The sequence below is a fragment of the Heptranchias perlo genome, chromosome 11 (genome assembly GCF_035084215.1).
Source record: "Heptranchias perlo isolate sHepPer1 chromosome 11, sHepPer1.hap1, whole genome shotgun sequence".
Taxonomy (NCBI): Eukaryota; Metazoa; Chordata; class Chondrichthyes; order Hexanchiformes; family Hexanchidae; genus Heptranchias; species Heptranchias perlo.
Genome location: NC_090335.1, coordinates 43,990,827 through 44,016,390, shown reverse-complemented (window position 1 = coordinate 44,016,390; position 25,564 = coordinate 43,990,827). Strand labels below are relative to the sequence as shown.

At 39.7% G+C, this 25,564-nt stretch overlaps 1 protein-coding gene across 2 annotated transcripts in view; it reads left to right on the top strand.

Annotated features, from left to right (window-relative positions):
• caska (calcium/calmodulin-dependent serine protein kinase a) overlaps window positions 1-25,564 on the top strand; it is a 399,989-nt gene that overhangs the window by 50,763 nt on the left and 323,662 nt on the right. For both annotated transcript variants that reach the window (XM_067992893.1, XM_067992892.1), the window contains exon 2: window positions 14,347-14,459. In XM_067992893.1, coding sequence (XP_067848994.1) covers window positions 14,347-14,459 — 113 coding nt within the window. The remainder of the gene's footprint in view (window positions 1-14,346; window positions 14,460-25,564) is intronic.

Genomic DNA, 25,564 nt, shown 5'->3' with positions numbered 1-25,564 from the left:
AACATAACAGAAAAAAAAAATTTCAGTACCATAATAGTAAGAGGGCAGTCAGAGAAAAGAGAAAAATCATAAAAGATGCAAATGGACTTGAAACTAAGGATGAGCACAAGATAGAAAATATTCTGAACGATTACTTCCTCTCAGTATTCATGGAAGACCTGAGCAACATGTCGTTTCCAAGTAGAATCAATAAGTTCAATATAACATAGATGAGATGGAAGTCTTAGAAAGGCTATTAAGGGCTCAAAACACCTATCTCCAGAGATAAATGGTATTTATCCCAGAGTGCTGAGAGAGAGATAGGATGGAGATCTGAGAGAGACAGGCAGTTTTTATGAGGGACTAAATGAACATGGGACTTGCAAGATATTGGAAACGGGCTTAGGTGGTGCCCGTATTCAAAAAGGTGACACAACAGATACTGGCAATTACAAACTCATTAGTCTGGCTTCCATTTCATGTAAAATAATGGAATTAATTATCAGAAGTTCACTTGAGGGTATATCTGTGCAATAATGACCTTGTAAGCAGCAGCCAGCATGGGTTCAGAAGGAGAAGATCTTACCTGACAAATATCCTCGACTGAGGAAGTGATAACCCAAGTGGACTGTGGAAAGCTGTACGATTTGGTATAACTTGACTTCCAAAATGCCTCTGACAAAGTTCCATATAAATGCTCTTAGTTAAAGTCAAAGCCGAGGGAATCAGGGTAAACCTTGGAGAACGGATAAGAAACTGGATGAAAGATTTAAAAAAACAATGAATATTCAATAGAGAAGTTATATCAGAGTGGGGGGCCCCTGCCCGGGGTTGGTGTTGGGACCACCACGGTTTCTAATTTACATAAGTTACCTGGATTCAGAACTCAATGCAAAGTGGTCAAATTTGCAAATGATACCAAAGTAGGTGGGGCAGTGGAATTGGAAGTGGCAGCTCAGAAATTAGAAAATTAATTAGATGAAATATGTAAGTATTTTTGCCTGTCGCCTTCCTTTGGTAAGTGAGGCAAAAAGGGAGCAGTAGAAAGGTTTGCCTTTTTGTTCCATTATGATACTTGAATATGTTTAAGTAAATTAAGTTAGAATTCTTTTCACCCAAAGGTTCTTGCATCCTCAAACTCCTGTCATTTAAAACTGCCATTTTACCTGCTCAGCATTGCCCAGCCACTTAATCCAGTAATGTGCCGTAGCAATTTCCTGCTCCCATCTACACTACTTACTGTGCTACCTAACTCCTCCCTGCCCACTATCCCAGGTTTAACCAAACCATTCACAGTCTTGATGTCCTGTTTGACCCTGAACTGAGCCTTAAACCTCACATTCCATCCATCACAAAAACTGCTTACTTCCACCGTGGCAGCATTGTCTGACTGTGTCCCTACTTCAGCCTGTCTGTTGTTGAAACCATTATACATGCCTTTATCACTTCCAGACTTGACTGCTCTAATGCTCTTCTTCCTGACTTTCAATCATCTATCCTACATATACTCTAATTTGTACAAAACTCTGCTGCATGTATCTGCCACACACTAAGTCCTGCTTGACCATCATCCCCAGACTTGCTGACCATCACTGACTCCCTATCCCCAGTGCAAGAAATTCAAAATCCTGGTTCTCATCTATGCATAACCTCACTATACCCTATCTCTACAACCTCTACCTGTATATGCCCCCAATAGCCCAAAAGCTCTGTTCTTTTGACTCCAGCATATTGTTAATTCTGTTCCTTTTTCCCACCATTGGTAGAATCTTCAGCCATGTTGGTACTGCTCTCTGGACCTTCCTCTGTAAACCTCCCCACCTCACTTCTCTTCACCTTTTTAAAACCTCCTCAAAACGGATCTCTTTCATCAAGTTTCGTTACCCCTCCTAATCTCTTCCCTCCTAGCTTGGCATTAGTTTTCATTACACATAGTTGTGAAGTGCCATGAAATATTTCTCTACGTTAGAGGCACAAGTAACAGCTTCACTCACTAATAGCAGTCTTGCATCCGAGTCAGAAAGTTGTGGGTTCAAGTTCCATCCAGGGATTGAGTACATAATCTAGGCTGCACTTCAGTGGAGTATGGAGGGAGCACTGCATTGACCTCAATGCCATCTTTCACGTGAGACATTAAACCAAGGCCTCGTCTGCTTGTTCAGGTGAATGTAAAACATTCCATGGCACTACATGTAGAGCAGAGGAGTTCTTTCAATGCCCTGGCCAACATTTATCTCTCAACCAATACTGCTACAAACAGATTAACTGGCCAGTTATCTCGTTTATTGGTTGTGGGACATTTATGCAAATTGGGTTGTCTATTTAAGTGACTACGTTTCAAAATTAATTCATTGGCTGTGAAGCACTTTCGGATATCTGCGAAGATGAAAGGCACGATATAAATGCAAATTTGTTCTTGTATAAATAGAAATTGTTGTTGACATATTCATACTATGGTTATATTGCAATATATTTTCAGATATTGAATGTTTTCTGGTGCAGTGTTATACTTCCTAAAATGTTTAAACTTCCAAGACCACTTGGATACATAAAAGAATAAAATCCATAAATTTAAGTCTGATGCTCATGTTGTAATTTTGGGTTTCAAGATTAAGAAATATCAGTGGTGTATGTTAAGACTTGCTTTTTTTTAAAAAAGAAAGTCTGTTATTGTGTACCATGCATTAATCATGCTGTTAATTTAGTATATTTCCAAAAAATGCTGCTTTCGCTAACGTGATCTTAATAATTTAAGATGCTAAGAACTTAGTGGTTCAGTATTCCAACCTCCTCAATCAAATTTGAAATGAAATGCAGTGATAACCTAAATTCCAATCAATACATGGCAAACCCTATTATGTTTTTCTTAAGCTTTACAGATGTTCATTTATGTTCCATATTGAACAGCTCCAGCAACTAATCAAATCTGTTTAAAGTGGAGTTGCCACTTAAACCATTTTATCAATGAACATGAGTGTTCAATAGGCAGTATATAAGAACAGCTGTAACATTCACAGAAATGATGTGCAACAAATTAAGTTTATATCGCTATCCAATTATTAAAATATGGTGTAGCTTGTTGGAGCACAAAGTTGTCAGGTGGTGCCACCATGTGGAGATAAGCAGCTTTGATGCACCCTTCTGCTGAATTCCTAAACTCTGCTCTGAAGCCCAAGGAATGCAGACATCTTTCCATAAAGGAGAAGACAAATTGAAGGGCAAGTAGCTTGGTCACACTATCACACTTCCCAGCAGCTAATTAAGAGCAGTACTGGCAGAAAGCTGGGAACAGGCTCCTGAACTGTTGAAACTATTCAGGTACCAAGCTAATGAAGAATATTGGTCAAGAATTAATAATGTACAGTTAGGTGCAAATTCTGGAGGTCTGCTTGATTTACATTTCAGGAGCGAAACAACTTTACAGACCCTTTCCTCATGATAATAAATAGGTTGAGCAGAGCTCATGATGCATGAATGGTATGTAGTCCTTAGAAGGAATACACTTGATGGTCTGCATGTTTTACATTTTTATTTTATATTCTTATCAGCTATTTCCCTGTTCTCCCTTTCTTTCCCTTCTCTCCTATGAGCACACTCTTTCTTCACCTTTAACAGCTACCTATTTTAGTTTCAAACTCTTATTGAGAGAATGGGATAGTGTGCTGCAGCAAAGGTGTTTTAATGGATTCTGCTGTCCTTACACAATGTTGTTCTGGGAATTGACTGTTGGAAAGGAACATTTATTTATTTTCCTCTATGGTGGTCTGCTTGATGTCAGATCTGTTTTGACAAGTGGTTTGTGTCACCAAGCTATATTGTAAGTGTAGTTGGAGAATTGGGACATTTAATTTTTTGAGTTGTAATTTGAGAAATTTGAGTTGTTTTGAAAAGTTGATGACAACTATAAGGATGTGACTGGCAAAGATTTATTTCAAAAGAATTTCTAAGCGACACAGTACCCTTAAAGCAGATGAGGGTCTGTTGCACTATACCTAAAAATGAAAAATAATGAGGATATTGTAGAAGAAAATAAAGTGCAAATTCAATTTTTCTGTTTTTCTTCCAAAAAGTTTACTTTATGCCACAAATGGACAACATGGGGCCAATTTTCATCTACTAGTCTTTCAGTCCTGATTGGTTAAGAACTTGTGTAAATCTAGCCAGAATGGTAATATGGTAATAGCGCACAATTTTCTGGGTCAGCTCACGTATTATTTTTCAAGTGCAGATTTGGATGTGTACACTGATGTGGTGGTGGGACTAGAACATTGCATGTAGATGAAATTTAAAAGGAAGTGTTCGACTAGGGGACAAAAATCCTTGCAGCCTGTGGCAAAGCTCTAAAAACATTTCAATTGTTTGGCAGCTTTTGCCAAAGTGTAGGAGGGCAAAGGGTTAAGAAGTGACAGGCAATAAAGAAGGGGAAAGAAACCCAATATAGGGGCATGAGGTAAGTGATGGAGCAGCCCAGCATCCAATCCCACTTGGCTTCTTGAAGTCAAGGTGATGCTGTATGAAGTTGTGAAGATGATGGACCCATCCCAATAGGTCAGCCGTGCCGCTTGCCTGGAAGGAAATAACGGTTGGTTTGATGCCTCAGCTGACCATTACTGTCACTGGCTGTACTGCCCCTACGTTGTAGACTAGCAGTGTCTGTAGAGCAGATGACACAGCACAGCTCTGCATGTGACTCTTTGCTGACTCAGCACAGTTCCCCATGGTTGTTGCTAGGTAGGTATGCCAAGGATTGCAAGTGGGGTTGGTGGCAATTTAGCAGTAGCAGCTGATCAGGCTGTGATGGTTTATGATCATCTTGATGTATCTTCTTTCGTGCAGTACCATTTAAAGGATGACATACTATAATTGGAATGCTTCCAATATCACCAAGTATTATAGTAAGTCAGACCTGCAGATTGCCTTTCTGCTGCCACAACCTCCCTTGGAAATTGGATCCTCTGCTAAATCAATAAATGTGCACCTTTTATAGAAATGGGTAAGAGGGTGCTGGTGGGTGGGATTACAACACCTCTGATACAGCCTGGCATCCATCCTTGGATTACCTCTTCTTCCTGCAAAAAGATTGGGAAATCTATTGGTGGCACTAATTGAGCTGTAAAGAAAGAAAACAGCAGAATAATTGCCACGAAGGCATGTGAAAACCTAAGTGATAGCAGAGAATAAATGTAGAGAAATGGCCTGAAAATTGATTACATAAATCTACTTCTGTATACAGCTCAGTGCCAAGCAACCCTCGATATCGAGTATATACTGTGCATAATGTACGCTGGAGTGTCAGAAAATTGGATGCACATCTAAATTTTAGCATTACCATGAAGCTCCCACTTGTTTCACCTGTGGATGATGTTGCTGAGGGACAGCATATAGCTGAGGAAAATGAGGCAACAAAGGGCAGATGCTTTGGGGACTCCAGAGGTGATAGAGTGGAAAGAGAATCCATTGTTCAAGATGCGCTGGCTGCATTTGGACAGTTAGGGGTAGAACCACAATGGAGGAGAAGTGATGGAAGAGGATTGCAGGGTTGACTGCATCGAATACTGAAGAGAAATCAAACAGGACACTGAGGGATAATGCACTGTGGTCACAGTTTCCGAGGATGTCATTCAAACTGAGGGGATTTGAATAGAATTTAGGTAGAGATGGGCATGGAACTAAGTGTGAATGACACGTTCTAGGACCTCCAGAAGGAAGGGGAGGTTAGAGCTGGGGTGTTAGTTGGAGAGAACTGATGGGTTGAGAGTAGGCTTTTTAAGGAAGGGTGATGGTTTGAAAGGGAGAGGAATGGTGCCAGAACAGAGTTATTTATAATATCAGTAAGCATGAGGGCCAGGAGGCATCAATGAGTGGGGCAGGAATTAAGGGAGCAGGTGGGTATCATAGAAGATGAGAGGGGGTCTGGGGAGGGAACATGGCAGTATTTCTCCTGCAGAGTAACATAGGATCCGAAGTAGGGTGATAGGGTGGCTAAGAGACTCCTATTTTGCTCCAGCTAATTCTGTGTGTTTGCTTGCATCATGGTGTGAAATTATATGATGATGCATGATGCAAGTGTGCATCAATTTCTTAGTCCACTCTGCTTGCATCAGCATGCATAATTGTATTGTGCATATGAACTGGTTAGTCTGCTTAATGAAAACATTTTAAAGTAAATAATTTACACCTATTAAAGCATAACGAGGTATATGATTATCTTGTATGTCATTAGAACATTCAAAGAAGTTGGGGAATAGAACATAAATGAGTCCGACATTTAACATTCAGTTTTGTTTACTACAACTGATGATAACAGCGAAGGTTAGATTAACCTCAAATACTTTTGTTGTCACTAACTTTCTTTGACTGGTGTCTTGGATTACAGTTGATAATTTTAGTATATTTCTCCCCAGCTCATTAAATTTAGCCACATAAAATAAAATAAAAACTTACACATCAGGCCTATAAACCAATGCATTGAACTATACAGTTACCCTATATAGTAGTACTAATTACAACTCGGTTGAATGCTGTGCTTATCAAATGATCAGAAGAAAACAGCCAAAATTTCCAAGATCCACCTGCATAATTGCTTTTAAACCGAATAGAAAGTACATTTCACACTCTGAACCAACCTTATTCTGAACATCTTTGTGCATCAAATCAAGTTGCAATTAGCTGTTCTTGTCATGAATTAACAATTCCTAGTGGATTTCAGAGAATAAAGATTGTTGGAGGATAATATAGAAAGTATATGGAATTATTCAATAATTCTCACAGCAAGAAAGAGAATGCACAGAGTGACCGATTTATTTATTTATTTATTTATTTATATATATAATATATATAATTGTGTGTATATATAAAAGTATATAATATGCTGTGTTGATTATACTGAGCTCTAGAGATATTGAGAAATTAGAATTTAATTGCTTTTAATGTTCCACAAGGTAGGTATGGCTGCAAGAAATCATCAGTAGTTTATATTCATTATTTTGAAATACTAACATTTAATCCTAAAATAATATTGAGGTGTAACCAATGATATTTGAGCTACAAACACTGCTATAGCCTTTTGAATGATGTGCTCCTTGTAGAATTATCTTTAAGCGGGCATTGATTAAATCTTGCTAAATATTTTGAGAGAAGTTGCTTTAAAGTCTTGTTTACCAGACGACTACAGCACTAACCAATTAAATTAGAACATTGTTTTGGTGTTTGTGATTTACAAAATGCTGCTTTGCCATGGCCCATATAATTTCTGATTAACCAGTGGTGCAGTGTTTTCCTTGCCAAAGACCCTCACTGTGTACCTCTAGTGCGCAGCTGGAGGGTTACTCTGCACTAATCACCTGTTTGAACATATTAAAATGTTCTGGGAATACATATGCTTGAATTGGAAAAATCAAAACTAAATGAGAGCCAACTTTATTTGTATGCAGTTTAGATTTTTTTTCTTTCATTTTGTTCTCTGGATGTGACTGACCCTGGTGTGACTGCATTTGGGAATGGGGAGGTGATGGGCCTTCTCAATTATCACACATCTAGCCTTTTTTTTTTATTTCTGTTGAATTATAGTCTGTTTTTAAGTGTTTCACCATTGCAGGGAGTGGGAGTGGTTTCAATATGAGAGAGTACATTCTGGCTAAAAAAATATAATTATACTTTGTGTGAAAGCTGGAAGACCAGGGGGATTTGGGGGTTCAGGTTCACAAGACATTAAAAACAGTACCTCAATTGGATAAGGCTATTAAAAACAAACAGCTGGGTGTTATGGCAAAAAGTATAGAATGCAAAAGTCAAGATGTAATGGCGAATCTGTATAAAACCTGTAGTAAGACCGCAGTTTTGGATATTGAGGCAATAGAAATGATGTAGTGCATATAAGAACATAAGAAATAATAGCAGGAGTAGGCCATATGGCCCCTCAAAGCCTGGTCCACCATTCAATAAGTTCATGGCTGATGTTCGAGCTCAATTCCATTTTCCCGCCCGATCTCCATAATCCCTTGATTCCCGAGAGTCCAAAAATCTATCGTTCTCAGCCTTGAATATACTCAACGACTGAGCATCCACAACCCTCTGAGGTAAAGAATTCCAAAGATTCACCACTCTCTGAGTGAAGAAATTCCTCCTCATCTCAGTCCTAAATGGCCGACCCCATATCCTACAACTGTGCCTCCTAGTTCTAGACTCTCCAGCCATGCAAAATAATATCTCCGCATCTACCAAGCATTTACTAGGATGTCTATTAAGCTAATTCTCGGGATGTGGGTGTCCCTGGCAAGGTCGGAATTTATTGGCCATCCCTAGTTGCTCTTGAGAAGGTGGTGATGGGCCACCTTCAAGAACCGCTGCAGTCGGTGTGGTAAAAGTGCTCCCACAATACTTTTAGGCATTTTGACCCAGCGACAATGAAGGAACAGCGATATATGTCCAAGTCAGGAGGGTGTGTAACTTGGAAAGGAACTTTTAGATGATGTTGTTCCCATGCACCTGCTGCCCATATCCTTCTTCCTGCCTGAAATGAGGCAATACGAATACGAAGAAAGGCTTGAAAAATTAGAGTTGTTTTTGTTAGAACAGATTATGGAATGATTTGCGAAAGGTGTATAATATTCTGAAGGATGGTAGAGATTTAATAGAAACAGACTGTGGTTGATCGGTTTAGAATGAGAGGACATGGATATAAGATTAAATGTAAGAGATTTAGAACCAAAATGAGGAGAAATATTTTTATACAGAGGGTTATGAGTCTGTGCAATGCCCTACTGGAATTGGAGATTGAAGCAGAGACCATGTCTACATTTAAGAATAGGTTAGATAGGTAATTGGAGTAAAAAGGAATAAAGGGATATGGGAACAGGGTGGGCACATGAGATTTATACTATTGCTTGTATGGAGGATAAACATGCACTGATTGGGCTGTACTGCTTGTTTCTGTGTTGTAATTCTGTTTTTTTTAAAAACATTCAATATAAATGTCATCTGAATAATGCTTTAAACATTTTCCCCCTAGCTTTTCTTCAAATAATTTTGAAAAACAACCAAGTGGATTTTGTTGGAGACTGAAAGAGAAGCATTCTGTTATTTAGCTTGCTTAAAGGCCATTGATAGATCCTGGGACATTGTACACATTTGACATGCTTAGACTGCAGCATCTTCCTTCAGCTGATGGTCACCACTCTGCACTAAAATATCAAGTCCAAGTTGAGGCTTTTGGGAGAGGCTGATGCTTTCATGTAAAAACTTTAACGATTGATTTGTTGTTGTGTCTTTTAATACAATCAATAAATGTGGTGTATTTCTTGTAGAGTATTGGAAGTTGCCCAGAAATTACCTACAAATTTTCCAGTAGTTACTGATTGCTAAAGCTTATCAACTTCATGCCCAAATTAAACAATTTGTGTTTTTGTTTACTGAGTACAGAATTTAAAGTCTTATGTCTCTAGTTTAATCATATTACAGTATTAAACCACAGTCTAATCCCACTTTCCTGCTCAGTCTCCATAACTTTAATATTCTTTTTCAAGCAGCTTTCAAATCCCTTTTCAAATAAATCATGAACTCTATTTCAATAACTGTTTGTGACCGAGAATTATGCATTCTAGCTAGCCTGTGTTTAAAAAAAAAAATTCTTGGCTCCCTTTAATTCTTTTATCTTAAGTTTTGGTCTGCTTGTTAACATCTCGCTGACTAGTGGAAATAATCTATCACTCTTTACTTTATCAATAGCCTTCCAGAACCTTGAAGACCTCTATCAGTTTACCCCTTAATCTTCTCCGCTCTAATCAAAAAAGCCCTAACTTCTCAAGTCTCCATTCATAACAGTAACCTCTCATCCCTGGTAACATCCTATTGAATCTATGCAGCTGCACTTTTTCCACTTTCATATCTTTCTCATAATGGGTACCCATTGAGGAAGGCACGGCAATTGGATAAATGGTAGTGAACAGCGACTTTAAAACGTGGAATTGCTTTAAAGTGAAAACAATTGCTACAGAAACCATCCCACAAAATAAACGTGACAGCTAATACGTGCAGCAGAAAACACTTGAAGATTTCTATAATATAAATATATGTTATAAAAGAATAAACTGCTCATTTTCATTCTGCACAGTACACATCTATATATGAATAAGATTTCCTAGATTTGCAAACTGAATAAAATAAGTTATTTCAAAGAAAGAAATTTAGCAATTGTTTAAACCAAAGATGACATTTTCCTGTTCTACAGCTCACAACATATGTATCCATATCAGCATATAAAGATGACAGACATTACAGATTTCAATTACATTTTCTTGGGCAATGTTTCAGTTAGAATACTTAGGACTGTTCACATACAAAAATATATTTTGTCAATTGACGTTATTTTAAATTAACAGACTCTAAACTATTTTCAACATCAATCATATTTCCAAGCACACACGGTGTCCAGGTTTCTAACACTGTCCCTCAGTTCCAACTAGAACTGAATCCAATCTGAGGCTTTAAACATATCATATACCAACAGCAATCGGAACATGGCCCAAAGGCCATCTCCCTTTACCTGTGGCCCTCCATAAAATGTTTTATCTGTCTCTGGACCTCTATTCATGCCCACCCAGTTCTGCGATGTTGCCACAACTGGGATTCAGCTCTATTCCCTCTTGTTTTATGATTGAAGCAATGGTATGCTATTAACAAATCAGGATATTCCAGTATCCATACAACACATTTAACAGCTGCCCAGAGTGGCACATTTGAAATCAAGAGCTTACTACTGGCTAAAGATTATTGGTGGTGATAATAGCAGAGGAACAAATATGTTCATACACCATTCCTCTGTCCCCTATTTAAAGGAGACATTAAACATATCTGTGGTGAAGTATTTGCACAAAGCATTATTTGGGATTGTGGCCCTTAAAGAATGAGTCCTTTCTGTTCTAACAAAAGCACCTCAATTTTTCAAGTCTTTCTTCATATTTGTATTTTTTCATGCCAAGCATCACCTTAGTGAATCTGTGTTGTGCCATCTTTTATTGCTTCTACATCCTTCTTAGTATGGAGCCCAAAACTGCACAGTACTCCAACTGTGGTCTTACTAAGATTTCATCTAGATTCACCATTACGTCTTGACTTTTATATTCTATACCTCTTGCCATAAAACGCAAGTGTTCCATTAACTTTTTTATGGCCGTATCCACTTGAGGTGATGTTTTTAATATCTTGTGAACCTGACCTTCCCAAAACCCCCTCTCTTCTATACCACCCAGTTTTCCCTATTCAAAGTACAATTACTTTTTTTTAGATCATATTATGGTCACTACTGCTGAGGTAGTCACCCATTTTTAACTCGTCTACCTAATCTATTTCATTACTCATAACTGGATTTAGCAACCTTGTAGGCATATGAACATGTTGCTTATGGAAGGAGTTCTGCACACATTTTAGGAATTCAATTCCCTTTGCTCTGTTTACTCCCTCACTGTTCCAATCAGTGAGTTGATAATTCAAATCTTCTGCAACAATAATATTGTTGTTCCTATTCATCTTCCCAATCTGTCTACTGATTTCCTATTCCATTTCCCTCTCACAATTTTAAACATAACTGAGTGAGACCGGAACTTAAAAATCGATTTTAGAAATTACTTGCAAAGTTCATAGATAATTAACTATATCAAAATTCTTGGAATGAGTGAACGCTCACCCACACCCAGCCATAATATTTAGGAAGAAAATAACATTTTCTGTTCGATTTTGTGACGTTACAAAACGGTTGAGGGTCCAATTATGTCAGAAGGGGAGGAGAACTAATGCTGGAGCCCAACAACTTATTGGTGGACAGAAAATATTTAACTATTGCACTCCAGTATAAATCCTGTTGGTCCTGTCCTGCAATCATCAGGGTTAATTTTATAAAACATGCATCCATGTTCCAATTACCTGTCTGCACCTTGCTGTACAACCAGCTATACAATAAGCATCTAAATCTGTTGTTTAGCTTTGTAGAAGAATTGATTATATTCCAGAAAAATTTGTGAAGATAGGTGCCCTGAGGATGCGATTGCTGCAGTGGCCTTTTTCAGCCCAGTGGTGGTGTTAAATATCTCCAGTGGCAGGATTGAAGCAATTTTACACAATGCATGCAGTGGAAAATGTGGTGTTTTTGTAGAAACTGTTTTCACTGGTGGGTGGGCCGGTAACCAGAGGACACAAATTTAAGGTAACTGGCAAAAGAACCAGAGCAGAGATGAGATTTTTTTGCGCAGCGAGTTGTTCAAATCTGGAATGCACTGCGTGAAAGGGTGTTGGAAGCCGATTCAATAGTAACTTTCAAAAGGGAATTGGATATGTATTTGAAAAGGAAAAATTTGCATGGCTATGGGGAAAAAGTGGGGGAGTGGGACTAATTGGATAGCTCTTTCAAAGAGCCGGCACAGGGGCGATGGGCCAAATGGCCTCCTTTTTTGTTATTCATGGGATGTGGGGGTCACTGGCAAGGCCAGCATCTATTACCCATCCCTAATTGCCCTTGAGAAGATGGTGGTGAGCCACTGCCTTGAACCGCTGCAGTCCATGTGGTGAAGGTTCTCCCACAGTGCTGTTAGGGCTATGCTGTATCATTCTATGATTCTACCTGTCCTCTGTTTTAGGTGACTCCCTATGGTAATTGCAAACTTGTAGCCATTACCTTTTTGACAATTAATGGAATTCCCAATAGTATTTAACTCTTAAAATGTTGATATTTTTTAATCAATTAGTTCTTCCCAGTCTGATCAGATAATGTGAGGAATATGGTTAGGATTGGTCATGCTGGTATAAAATCAAAAGCTGTTGAAGTCAAGATAATTGGAGTGAAATTGTCCTTTCAGTTCAGCTGTAGCTTTTTGTGGCTATTTTATGTGTTTTCTTTTATTGGAACTTTGTTGCATTCATGTGAAAATGAAGGAGCAATGCTACCATTTCGTGCCCCATGCATTATCAGTTAATATTTTTTTAAATTCCTTTTTGATAATGTACCTATTAGTCAACTAAGATTTAAGTTTTCATCGGTGATTTAAAGTGACTCCAGCCTAGAACGGCATAGGTAAACCATTAAATCTTGATGAAAACTATACAAATCAGCACTAGCTTGAGTTCATGTAACCAGGTTCGGATGCACAACTCTATTAATAAGTCACTTGCAGTTACTTTAAGTATCTTGCTTGAATGCAAATATGTTTTTCTTTATTAGATGTAATATTTGGAGATTATTGTTTTATTGTTTTTGTTGTTTTGAACTGACAGGATTGCCCTTCTGTAGAAGCTAGAAGTAGTTGTCAAGCACATTTAAATTTACAGCTAATAAGATTCTACTAAGTACATAAAACTAATATGAGTATGCAAGTCTCATTTGTCAGATGCATATTCTACAGAATTAACAAGCTATTCGACAAGTGAGCTGATTAACACACAATGACACAAACTTATACAATGGGTGAAAATTCAGGGAAATGCTTATTTTTTTGTGGTGTTTAGCCCAATTTACCAATTAGTTGTGATATAATTAAGTTGTCCATGTAGCCCAACATTTTTGTGGTGGTTTTACCCTTGTTTGAATATGGTTTTAATATAGATTGATATATTTTGCTTCAAGTTAATAATTCTAGTAAAATTTTTATTGGTTTGTTTAATGTGCACTTTCATTTTTCAGATGGCATACAAATGAGGTTGTATTGAATAGGCTACCTGATCCTTACCCCACTGAATAAGTGGAAAATTCGTAGAATTGACTTGTAGCTGTGACTTGTGCTTTTAGAATTAATACCATTCAGATGTTTTTGTAATTGATATCTCTGCATGTCTTATAACTGCAGATGAAATAATGGGTAGATGAAAACACAAACGATTATTCAGGGTAGTTGATGTTAGGAGTATTATTGCATATCAAATCAACTAAAGTGTAAAAGTAACTACTGATGGTGATTGCCAGATGAGAACCAGGTTTGTGCATAACTAGCATATGTTGATGAAAGCAATTGGTTGATATTGTATTTACTTTTGTCAGTGTTTATGAAGTGTAAAGTACATAGTTTGTTTAAAGAGAAAGTATACAGTTCTTAACCGTTGGGGAAAACTACTAATTATAACTGTAGTGTATAGTGTTGTGAAAATATATTGGAACTGCAAAATGAATTTAAAAGATGCTTCTGCTGAAAAATCCTATGAAAAGCATAATTATTGGAAATGATTTTCTGTAGTCCTTAATGTGCTGTTCATCCGTGTTGCTTCGGTTCGTTAGTCTTAACAATGGTTTGCTATACTATTGAAAGTTTGCAAACAGTTTAGGCTTTAAATAAAAAAGTAGGGTATCTAGAGACTTTTTTTAAGACTTGTGTCTTTGAATTGCAGGGGACCATTCAGTGTTGTACGACGATGTATCAACAGAGAAACAGGACAGCAGTTTGCTGTGAAGATTGTAGATGTGGCCAAATTCACCTCCAGTCCTGGCTTGAGTACGGAAGGTATGGGTATTTATTTTCTAAAAATATGTTTGAGAGGGAGATGGCCCCAGGGGACTCCTGCTCTACCTGCCTAGTCCTTTTACTCTGCCTGGCAGTCACCCATTTCCTTTCTATCTGTGTAATCTTTACCTGCAGTGTGACCACCTCACTGAACGTGCTATCCATGATAGGGAAGTTATTGATAGCTGAGACTATCATAACGAGGAACTTGCTCAGTTCCTTATTGAAAACTGCAGGGAATCTGTACTCTCCAAATGCGTCAGTTATCTGTTCCAAAGGGCTTTGACTAGGGGAAAAAGTACTTACTAGTATATAACCTAACTCTTGGCTTTTATCTTTTATCGTCATGCCCCCCAAGGCTCACCTCTTTATCCATTTTAAAAAACCTTTCAAACTGGACAAAAATGATTACCCGGTATTGGTACTGCATAATTAAAAAATGGATGCTGAGCCAAAGATAGAGATATTACAAGTGGTGACCAGAAGCTTGGTTAAAGGAGTGAATTTTATGGAGGGTCCTAAAGGAAGACAAGGAGATGGAGAGACAGAGGGGTTAAGGGATGGAATTTCAGACACTGGAGTCAAGGAGGCTCAAGGCACGGCCACCAATGGTTGGGTGAAGGGAGTGGGGGATGCATACACAGCCAGAGTCAGAGAAACAGTGTGTTCAGGGACAACGGTATATTCAGTTCCCAATCCTGACCATCATGCAGCCATATCTCAGTAATAGCTATCATGTCATACCCTCCAATTTGAATTTCAACCTGTAGTTCATTTAATTTATTCCGTATACTCCGTGCATTTGTATATAGAACTCTTATTTGGGCCACACACCCTAGCCTGACCTTCAGCTTTGATGCTGGGTTAATCGCCTTACGCCTTCTAGTTTTCACTTTATCTGCAGTGTCTAAAGTACACTTTCTTTCTGCTGCTCTACGCTTTTCCCTTTCACTTGTTCTTGAATAACTGTTTGTACTATTTGTATTGTAAATTTCCCCTGGGTCTTCCCCTCTCTTGCTGCTCTCAACTTTACTCCCGGCTCATGTTCCCATCCCCCTGCCACTCTAGTTTAAACCTTCCCCAACAGCACTAGCAAACACCCCCGCGAGGACATTGGTCCCGGTCCTGCTCGGGTGTAACCCGTCCCGCTTGTACAGGTCCCACCTTCCCCAGAACCGGTCCCAATGTCCCAGGAATCTAAATCCCTCCCACCTACACCATCCCTGCAGCCACGCATTCATCCAGTCTATTTTCCTGTTCCTATACTCACTAGCACGTGGCACTGGTAGTAATCCTGAGATCACTACCTTTGAAGTCCTGCTTTTTAATTTATCTCCGAACTTCTTAAATTCACCTTGCAGGACCTCATCCCTTATTTTACCTATGTCGTTGGTACCGATATGGACCACGACTACTCGCTGTTCACCCTCCCCCTCCAGAATGTCCTGCAGCTGCTCCGCAACATCCTTGACCCTAGCACCAGGGAGGCAACATACCATCCTGGAGTCTCGTTTGCAGCCACCGAAACACCTATCTGTTCCCCTTACAATTGAATCCCCTATAACTATGGCCCTGCCACTCTTCTTCCTCCCCTCCTGTGCAGCAGAGCCCACCCGTGGTGCCACGAACTTGGCTCTTGCTGCTTTCCACTGATAAGCCATCTCCCCCAACAGTATCCAAAGCAGTATATCTGTTTGAGAGGGAGATGGCCCCAGGGGACTCCTGCTCTACCTGCCTAGTCCTTTTACTCTGCCTGGCAGTCACCCATTTCCTTTCCATCTGTGTAATCTTTACCTGCGGTGTGACCACCTCACTGAACGTGCTATCCATGATAGTCTCAGCATCACGGATGCTCCAGAGCGAATCCACCCGCAGCTCCAGCTCCGAAATGCCGTTAGCCAGTAGCTGCAGCTGGACATACTTCCTGCACACATGGTCGCCAGGGATACTGGTAGCGTCCATGACTTCCCACATAGTGCAGGAGGCGCATATCACGGGTGCGAGCTGTGCTGCCATGACTTGCCTTAGATTTACACTGCGTTCACCTCTCAGACTCTCCTCCCGCTCTCTACAGCAGTATGTCCTAGAGGCAACAAAGGGGCAAGCCATACTGGATTTAGTAATGAGTAATACAAAACCCTGGTTAGACCGCACCTGGAGTACTGTGAGCAGTTCTGGGCATCGCACCTTCGGAAGGACATATTGGCTTTGGAGGGAGTGCAGCGTAGATTTACTCGAATGATACCAGGACTTCAAGGGTTAAGTTACGAGGAGAGATTACACAAATTGGGGTTGTATTCTCTGGAGTTTCGAAGGTTAAGGGGTGATCTGATCGAAGTTTATAAGGTATTAAGGGGAACAGATAGGGTGGATAGAGAGAAACTATTTCCGCTGGTTGGGGATTCTAGGAGTAGGGGGCACAGTCTCAAAATTAGAGCCAGACCTTTCAGGAGCGAGATTAGAAAACATTTCTACACACAAAGGGTGGTAGAAGTTTGGAACTCTCTTCCGCAAACGCCAATTGATGCAGCTCAATTGCTAAATTTAAATCTGAGATAGATAGCTTTTTGGCAACCAAAGGTATTAAGGGATATGGGCCAAAGGCAGGTATATGGAGTTAGATCACAGATCAGCCATGATGTTATCAAATGGCGGAGCAGGCACGAGGGGCTGAATGGCCTACTCCTGTTCCTATGTTCCTAATGAACCAGATTTAGTTAACGGCTTAACTGTATGTGAGCATCTATCCAATAGCGATCATAACATCGAGTTCAATGTAGTGTTTGAAAGGGAAAAGAGTGAGTCAGCTGCTAAGATTCTAGACTTGGGTAAGGCCGACTTCAATGGAATGAGACAGTAAACTGGGCAAATCTGTTAATGGGTAAAACGACTGATGATCAGTGGGAAATGTTTAAAGAAACATTTAACGTGGTACAGAATCGGTTTATGCACCTGAGGGGCAAGAACTCTACTTGCAAAAAAAAACAGCCATGGACAACTAAAGAGGTAAGGGACAGTATAAGACATAAGGAAAGGGCATACAAAAAGGCAAAAAATGGCACAGATCCTGGCGAATGGGAAAGATAGAAAGATCAACAAAGGGTCACAAAACAGATAGTAAGAGCTACAAAAAGAGAGTATGAAAAGAAACTCGCAAGGGATATCAAAACCAATACGAAGAACTTTTATAGTTACATTAGGAAAAAGAGGGTGGTCAGGAGCAGTGTTGGCCCCATAAAAACTGAAAGTGGGGATATTGTCATTGACAATGGGGAAATGGCAGACATGTTGAATGATTACTTTGCGTCAGTATTTACAGTAGAAAAAGAGGATAGCATGACGGAAATCCCAAGAAAACGAATATTGAATTGGGGACAGGGACTCGATAAAATGAATATAAGTAATGCAACAGTGATGAAGAAAATAATAGCACTAAAGAGTGACAAATCCCCAGGACCAGATGGTTTCCATCCCAGGGTTTTAAAGGAAGTAGGTGAGCACATTGCGGATGCCCTAACTATAATCTTTCAAAGTTCTCTAGATTCAGGAACTGTCCCTCTAGATTGGAAAATTGCACATGTCACTCTGCTTTTTAAGAAAGGAGAGAGAGGGAAACCGGGGAATTATAGTTAGCCTAGCATCTGTTGTGGGGAAAATGCTGGAGTCTATAATTAAGGATAGGGTGACTGAACACCTCGAATTTTCAGTTGATCAGAGATCATGTATTTGTGAAAGGTAGGTCGTGCCTGACAAACCTGATTGAATTTTTTGAAGAGGTGACTAAAGTAGTGGTCAGGGAATGTCAGTGGATGTTATTTATATGGACTTCCGGAAGGCATTTGATAAGGTCCCACATAAGAGACTGTTAGCTAAGATAGAAGCCCATGAAATTGAGGGAAAAGTACGGACTTAGTTAGGAACTTGGCTGAGCGAATGGCGACAGAGAGTAGGGATAATGGGTAGGTACTCACATTGGCAGGATGTGACGAGTGGAGTCCCGCAGGGATCTGTCTTAGGGCTCAATTATTCACTATTTATTATCGACTTAGATGAAGGCATAGAAAGTCTCATATCTAAGTTTGCCGATGACTCAAAGATTGGTGGCATTGTAAGCAGTGTAGATGAAAACATAAAATATACAAAGCGATATTGATAGATTAGGTGAATGGGCAAAACTGTGGCAAATGGAATTTAATGTAGACAAATGTGAGGTCATCCACTTTGGATCAAAAAAGGATAGAACGGTACTTTCTAAATGGTAAAAAGTTAAAAAACAGTGGATGTCCAAAGGGACTTAGGGGTTCAGGTACATAGATCATTGAAGTGTCATGAACAGGTGCAGAAAATAATCAAGAAGGCTAATGGAATGCTGGCCTTTATATCTAGAGAACTGGAGTACAAGGGGGCAGAAGTTATGCTGCAGCTATATTAAAAAAAACCCTGGTTAGACCGCACCTGGAGTACTGTGAGCAGTTCTAGGCACCGTACCTTCGGAAGGACATATTGGCCTTGGAGGGAGTACAGTGTAGGTTTACTAGAATGATACCCGGACTTCAAGGGTTAAGTTACGAGGAGAGATTGCACAAATTGGGGTTGTATTCTCTAGAGTTTCGAAGGTTAAGGGGTGATCTGATCGAAGTTTATAAGATATTAAGGGGAACAGATAGGGTGGATAGAGAGAAACTATTTCCGCTGGTTGGGGATTTTAGGAGTAGGGGGCACAGTCTCAAAATTAGAGCCAGACCTTTCAGGAGTGAGATTAGAAAACATTTCTACACACAAAGGGTGGTAGAAGTTTGGAAGTCTCTTCCACAAACGGCAATTGATACTAGCTCAATTGCTAAATTTAAATCTGAGATAGATAGCTTTTTTGCAACCAAAGGTATTAAGGGATATGGGCCAAAGGCAGGTATATGGAACTAGATCACAGATCAGCCATGATCTTATCAAATGGCAGAGCAAGCTCAAGGGGCTGAATGGCCTACTCCTGTTCCTATGTAAGGGAGTTGTAGGGCTGGAAAAGGTTAGAGATGGAGAGCTGTCAGCCTGCGAGCTATCTTCTTCAGATAGAATGCAACAGCAGGAAAACAAAGGATAGATCGATTAGAAAGTCTGGTGGTAGAGGGAAACAATCCAGGGAAGAGACAAGATGAAGAAAAGAAAGCTTGAAGGCAATGGGAGTCGACCAAAGGAAGAGACAAGGAGACAGATAGAAAACCTGACGGCAATGGATGGCAACTCAAAGAAGAGATGAGAGGATGGATAGAAAGTCTGAATGCAGCGGAAAGCAATCCAAAGAATAGATGAGTAGATGGATAGAATATGTGAAGGCAGAGGAAAACTGGGGGATCTGATAAAATCATAGAATGATACAGCACGGAAGGAGGCCATTCGGCTCATCGTGCCTGTGCTGGCTCTTTGAAAGAGCTATCCAATTACTCCCACTCCCCTGCTCTTTCCCCATAGCCCTTCAAGTATTTATCCAATTCCCTTTTGAAAGTTATTATTGAATCTGCTTCCATCAGCCTTTCAGGCAGTGCATTCCAGATCATCATAACTCACTGCGTAAATTTTTTTTTCCTCATGTCGCCTCTTTTTTTTGCCAATTACCTTAAACCTGTGTCCTCTGGTTACTGATCCATCTGCCACTGGAAATAGTTTCTGCTTATTTACTCGCCGTGATTTTGAACACCTCTATCAAATCTCCCCTTAACCTTCTCTGCTCTAAGGATTAAATCCAGAGCACTGAATTAATATACTAAAGCAAATGCAAAACTCTGCAGATGCTGGAAATCTGAAATAAAAACACAAATTACTGGAAATACTCAACAGGTCAGGCAGCATCTGTGAAATATACCGTTGCTCGAGGAATATTTTAGCCAGAATAAATGAGCTGTCGTATATTCCTTTAACCCTGTCAAAGCTCCAAAATGAAATCAGTAAGTAGTCTTACTCCAGTTTGCAGCAGTTGCAAGCCCTTAGTGCACATGTTGATGGTTTGTCCATTGTTGTTGATGGTGGTCAGCTCCTACGTGAGCACTAAAGTCATCTATGATAATGTGCGTGAGCTTTTTAGGAACTTATGAGAGGGCATGCTCTATGTCTTCGTAAAATTCATTTTTGGTTTCATCAGAGTTTGCCATAGTTAGTGCACAGGAACTAATAATGGTGACATACCTCTTACAAGACAACAAAAGTCTCATCGTCGTTAGGCAGTCATTGACTCCTTTGGGAAGACTTTCAAGCTTAGATATTGTGTTAGATTTCACAGCAAAGCCAACCCCAACTTCTCCATGTTCCTCTTTAGAACGCCCAGTCCAGAAGAAGGTGTAATTTGCATCATCCTCTTTCAGCCGACTTTATTCAGATAAACCGGTTTCACTGAGAGCAACGATGTCAATATTATACCATCTTAGTTCGCTGCTTAACAACGCACTTCTTTCAGGTCTACATGTTGACTCAGTGTCCTGAGTGTTTTCACATTCCTCCTATATTGCTCACATTGTTATATTTAGGTGATTGGTTCTCTTATTATTTTGACCGCTTGTGTGTGGTTCCCATCAGTTCTAGTAAACTGACCAGGAATTAGTGAAGCAGACATTATTTAGGACACCGTTTCAAGTCCCTTCCTCATGCTACAGAGGTGAGCAGTACGATCCTAAGTAGGACTGCTCAGTCACTCGGGGCTGCTGAACTCCACTGCTGCTTCAGTCCAGTGGGGAGCAACCTGCTCCTCAGCCTTGAGCTGCCTGTGTGCAGGTTTGCAACTACAGCTTCCAGTGAGTCCACACTTGCGGCTTTGCCACTGGCCCATCGTCGCAGGACTTTGCAAAGTGTTGTGTGGTGTCATGAGGATGAAAATGGCACCAGTGCGTGAATTGGATTATAGTGAGGAAAATTTGGGCAAAGTCTGCCTCACTCTCTCGACTTCCTTCATCTAGGCCCAGTGGCAAGACGGTCAAGATGGCTGGAGATGAAGTCAGCTGTAGCAGATGGCTTATGGTACCTGGTGCACCCGTATCAATGACTTTAGCTATCTACGTTGTTTTGCTACTGTGCCCTCTTGGTCGGAAAAATTAGCATGTCTGCATGGTCTGCCACAGTAGACTTCTTGCAATAGAAAGGGAGAGGGTGTCTGCCCATCACTCAAGGACATCTGCCCAAGAGCTACCCTCAACCTAGTTTAGCCTGCAAGCCCTGGTTGTGGCCGTCATCATGCGCAAGTGTTTACTAGGAGTCATGAGTGAGAGTTGTATGCAGCATTTGAGACCAGAGATGGGACTCGATCCACAGGGGATGCGGCTGACTCCTGGTCAAAGGGGCTACTCCTAATGCTGCACGTTACACCCCACATCTGCACAAAATTTAGTACTAATTGACATTAACCAGGCAGCCTCAAACCTTGTTTACTTTGAGACTTGGAGTTGTAATCTAGGATCAGCATTGGAATTTGCCACCTGTTGCTTCATGAAATTACACCATTTATATTGCAAGGTGTTTTTTCAAATCAGAAAACAGGAAAAAATTGTTGCCCACACCCTGACACCACCTCCTTCCTGTTGCTAGCTTACCTAGAATGACCACCCATCAAGGTTTGAATGAGACAGTCTGGTTTTGGCACTGACTGACCGGTAATTTATTTCACTGAAAATTGCACTGCAAAAATCCAGTTTTCCAACAGTTCTTTGAGCACAAATATTGGAACTCCTTGAGTCTGTGTTTCATTGGCAGGCACTACAGACTGCAGATGACCTAGAGGTGAGTGGCAGGAAGGAGCCTGGCCTCTGCCAGGTTTTGACTGCCCCACTGCTGCTGCCATCAAAATGAGCTGGATTCAGACCTGTGAGGAAGAGGCAGAGCAGATAGAGATTGGAAGAGGAAAAAGTGGACAGAACAAATGTGAATTTACTTTACGCTGCAGCTCCACTCCTTATGCAGCTTGCTAGGGGACAAAAAGAAACAGTGCTCAGCTCAACCTTATCCATACTTCTCCTTTTCACCCACCTATCAGATTATCTGCAATAAGCTTTAAACAAAACTAAAATAAAACGAAGAAATGTTAAAAATACAGTGTAATTCCTTTCACTTTAATTACTGCATTTAGCAAACTTAGCAGAGGCAGTAGACCTAGTAAGTAGAAAAAAGCTCGAAGTAGCCGGCCCTTGAACAGCCATACTGCTTGGCGGTGCCATTTACCTGTGATTTTATATCTCTGTTGGATTTTGGTGATATGCAGCCAGTCCAAAAGTTGCAAATTCAGTTTTTACATATTGGCAAATGAGAGCCAAATTATCACCAGATTCAATTACTAAATGAAAGGTTATTTTGTGTGGGTAGTACAACACAGGTGCCATTCATGGTGTCCATCTGACCTTGAGAGTTACTGCATGCTAATGAAGTAGAGGGAAAGAGAATGCTAAATTGTATGAATACAAGTTCCTTCTCAGCTCAGTTAATCCTCCCCTCAAGTACAATATTCCACCCCCCCCCAATAAAACAATACATGATCTGATCAATAAAATAAACAACTAACAAAAATGTGAACAAGTGCTATGCATTCACGTTTGTTCACCTAGCTTTTAACCTTAGATGAACATCAATTTACTTTTTTCTTTAAAAGTGTTCTATATAAGTATAACAGATGGATAGTTATTGTGCAGTGCTTTCATAAGGATAGCTGTTGTACACTGGTATCCCAAGGACTGAGTATTAAAGTGAGCTTGGGTGGAAAAGCAGCTTGCAACTATGATATTCGTGCGCTAATGATAGAGATAAAAGTTCCAGGTAAGACGTAGGGTTATTACACGACGAGGACAACAATATTTAACTTGGCCTCCAGAAGTTGAGGGCTGCCCAGGTACTCTTTCCGCAAATTCTTCTTTCCATAGACAGCCCATACTTCTTATGAACCAAAACATGAAATCATTCACAAAGTAATCCAGGAGATAGTGAGCCCCTGGTGAATAATAACCCTGTTTACCATCGGTGTATGCACTGAAAACCACAAACTTCAGACCTCTCCAACCGGCAGGCAAATAACAATCTGACAGACTCTATACCTCAGGCTACAAAACTACAGCTCCAGGTTTATTAAGAAATAAAATTAAACAGAAGCAAAACCAAACACTGCAGATTTCACCAGATTACTGAACTCAGTCATTGTTTCAAATTAATAAAATTTCTCAAAATCCCTGTTCTCCGTAACACTTGGGCTAGCAGCTTATGTGATGCAACTTTTGTACATGAGAGAATCAGCTCATGGGGTTCTCAGTTTGCCTTTGCTTGTGTGTATGTACATATGTACATATATGTGTGTATATATGTTTTTTAAAAATATATATATATAAATTATTTTCATTTGTGACTAATTTCTCACATGGGACTTTTGGTTATAATCTGGTATTGTTGATCTTGTGATTCTGGTACTTGCCTTAGCCTTTCACATGATGTCTGTTTTGTTTATTCTGTAAACAAATTTACTTAAATAAAAATAAGATTCTTTCATGATTTTGGATGTGAAGCTAAAGGCAATGCATTGACTATTCGGAGCCAGTTAAATCTGAAGAAGCATGATTATTTATATATTTGCATTTAGAGCATAAATTTTTGGGAATTAGAGTCTCATGCTAATAGCCATTGTCTGTCAAAGCCACTTCTCTGTTATATGAACAGGTGAGAATAATCAACTATATTGCATGTTGTACAGATCATTGGGCCGGATCTTGGAGTGGGGCATCTCGTGGCGTGCCCTATTAGTTAGCTTTTTTTTGCACCCTTCAGCTCAATTTTTTTATACCATAACTTGCTGGAAATGCGAGTTGATAATGGCGTGGCCAAGGCAATGGGGCATCTGGGACCTTAGTGAATGGTGGGACCAACAGTGGTATCTCCTTAACCAATGAGATTTAAGGATTGAGAGAGAAACAGAGGAATAAATGAGAAGGAGGGTGAATCAGGTGCAGAAAGAGAAATAAGGAGAGGGAAAGAAAGATTGGATTGAGAGAGAGAGAGAGATATGGAGAAAAAAGAGACAAAGGAAAAGTAAGAAAAAAAAAGTAAAAATTTCAAATTTGACATTTTCAAGAGCAATTTACCACCTGAAGGAATGAGACTCCTCAGTTCAAATTGTTCAATTTCTGGACCAGAGAGGTTGATTGGCATTGTATTAACAATTATCACATCGTTAAAAAGATACTTGCACTCTTAATTACCAGCCTTAACTTTCTGTGACAAGTTTAATGGGTAATTAATGTGTAAATCCAGCAAGTTCTTGAAAATAAAGGGGAGGCTAAGGGCAAGATGCCATTTGTGCAAAACAAACGGTGGAGCGGCAAAAATCGACCAGCAAGACCTGGAGATTTGCAACTCACCGTACCTCTTAATCCCTTTAACTTGCTGGCGGATTTACACATTAATAACGGCATGCATTATTATTTTTACAGCAAGATCCGGCCCGTTAGTTTTCTTGTTTTGTCTCCAATTTGAATTTTGTGGCAAAGCAAACATGCTTTCGTGAAGTTTTTCAGACATTTCTTAGTCATTGAAATTTCTAGCATGATCATCAAAAAAAAATCCCCCGACTAGATTGCAGCAAAGTCTGATCTTGAAATTATTTCCATCGAATTATTTCTTTCATATTAATCAAGTACTGTTGGACCTTCAAGCTGTCATCAGAATATTGTTATTTATATTAGTCTTTCCAACAAGCTAATCTTTACCACTCTTATTTTGACATCTTATTAATTGTGAAAAGCCGAACAGACCATGAAAAGTCCTTTGACATTGATGTCTTTTTGAAAAGTTTTTTGTTCTGCTTTTGTGGAGAATAGTCATTTGATACAATCTTGGATTTCATTTAAGTTTTTGGTAAGTAAATATTAACAGAATGACTTAGATAATTTGTTTTCTCTTATCTACTCTATGCGGTATTCCAATATTTACAACGTAGCTTGCTTCTACAGCTGAAGCTTGATGGCTGCTTTAAAGAAGCATGATGTGGAGATGCCGGTGATGGACTGGGGTGGACAAATGTAAGGAATCTTACAACACCAGGTTATAGTCCAACAAATTTATTTTAAAATCACAAACTTTCGGAGATTATCTCC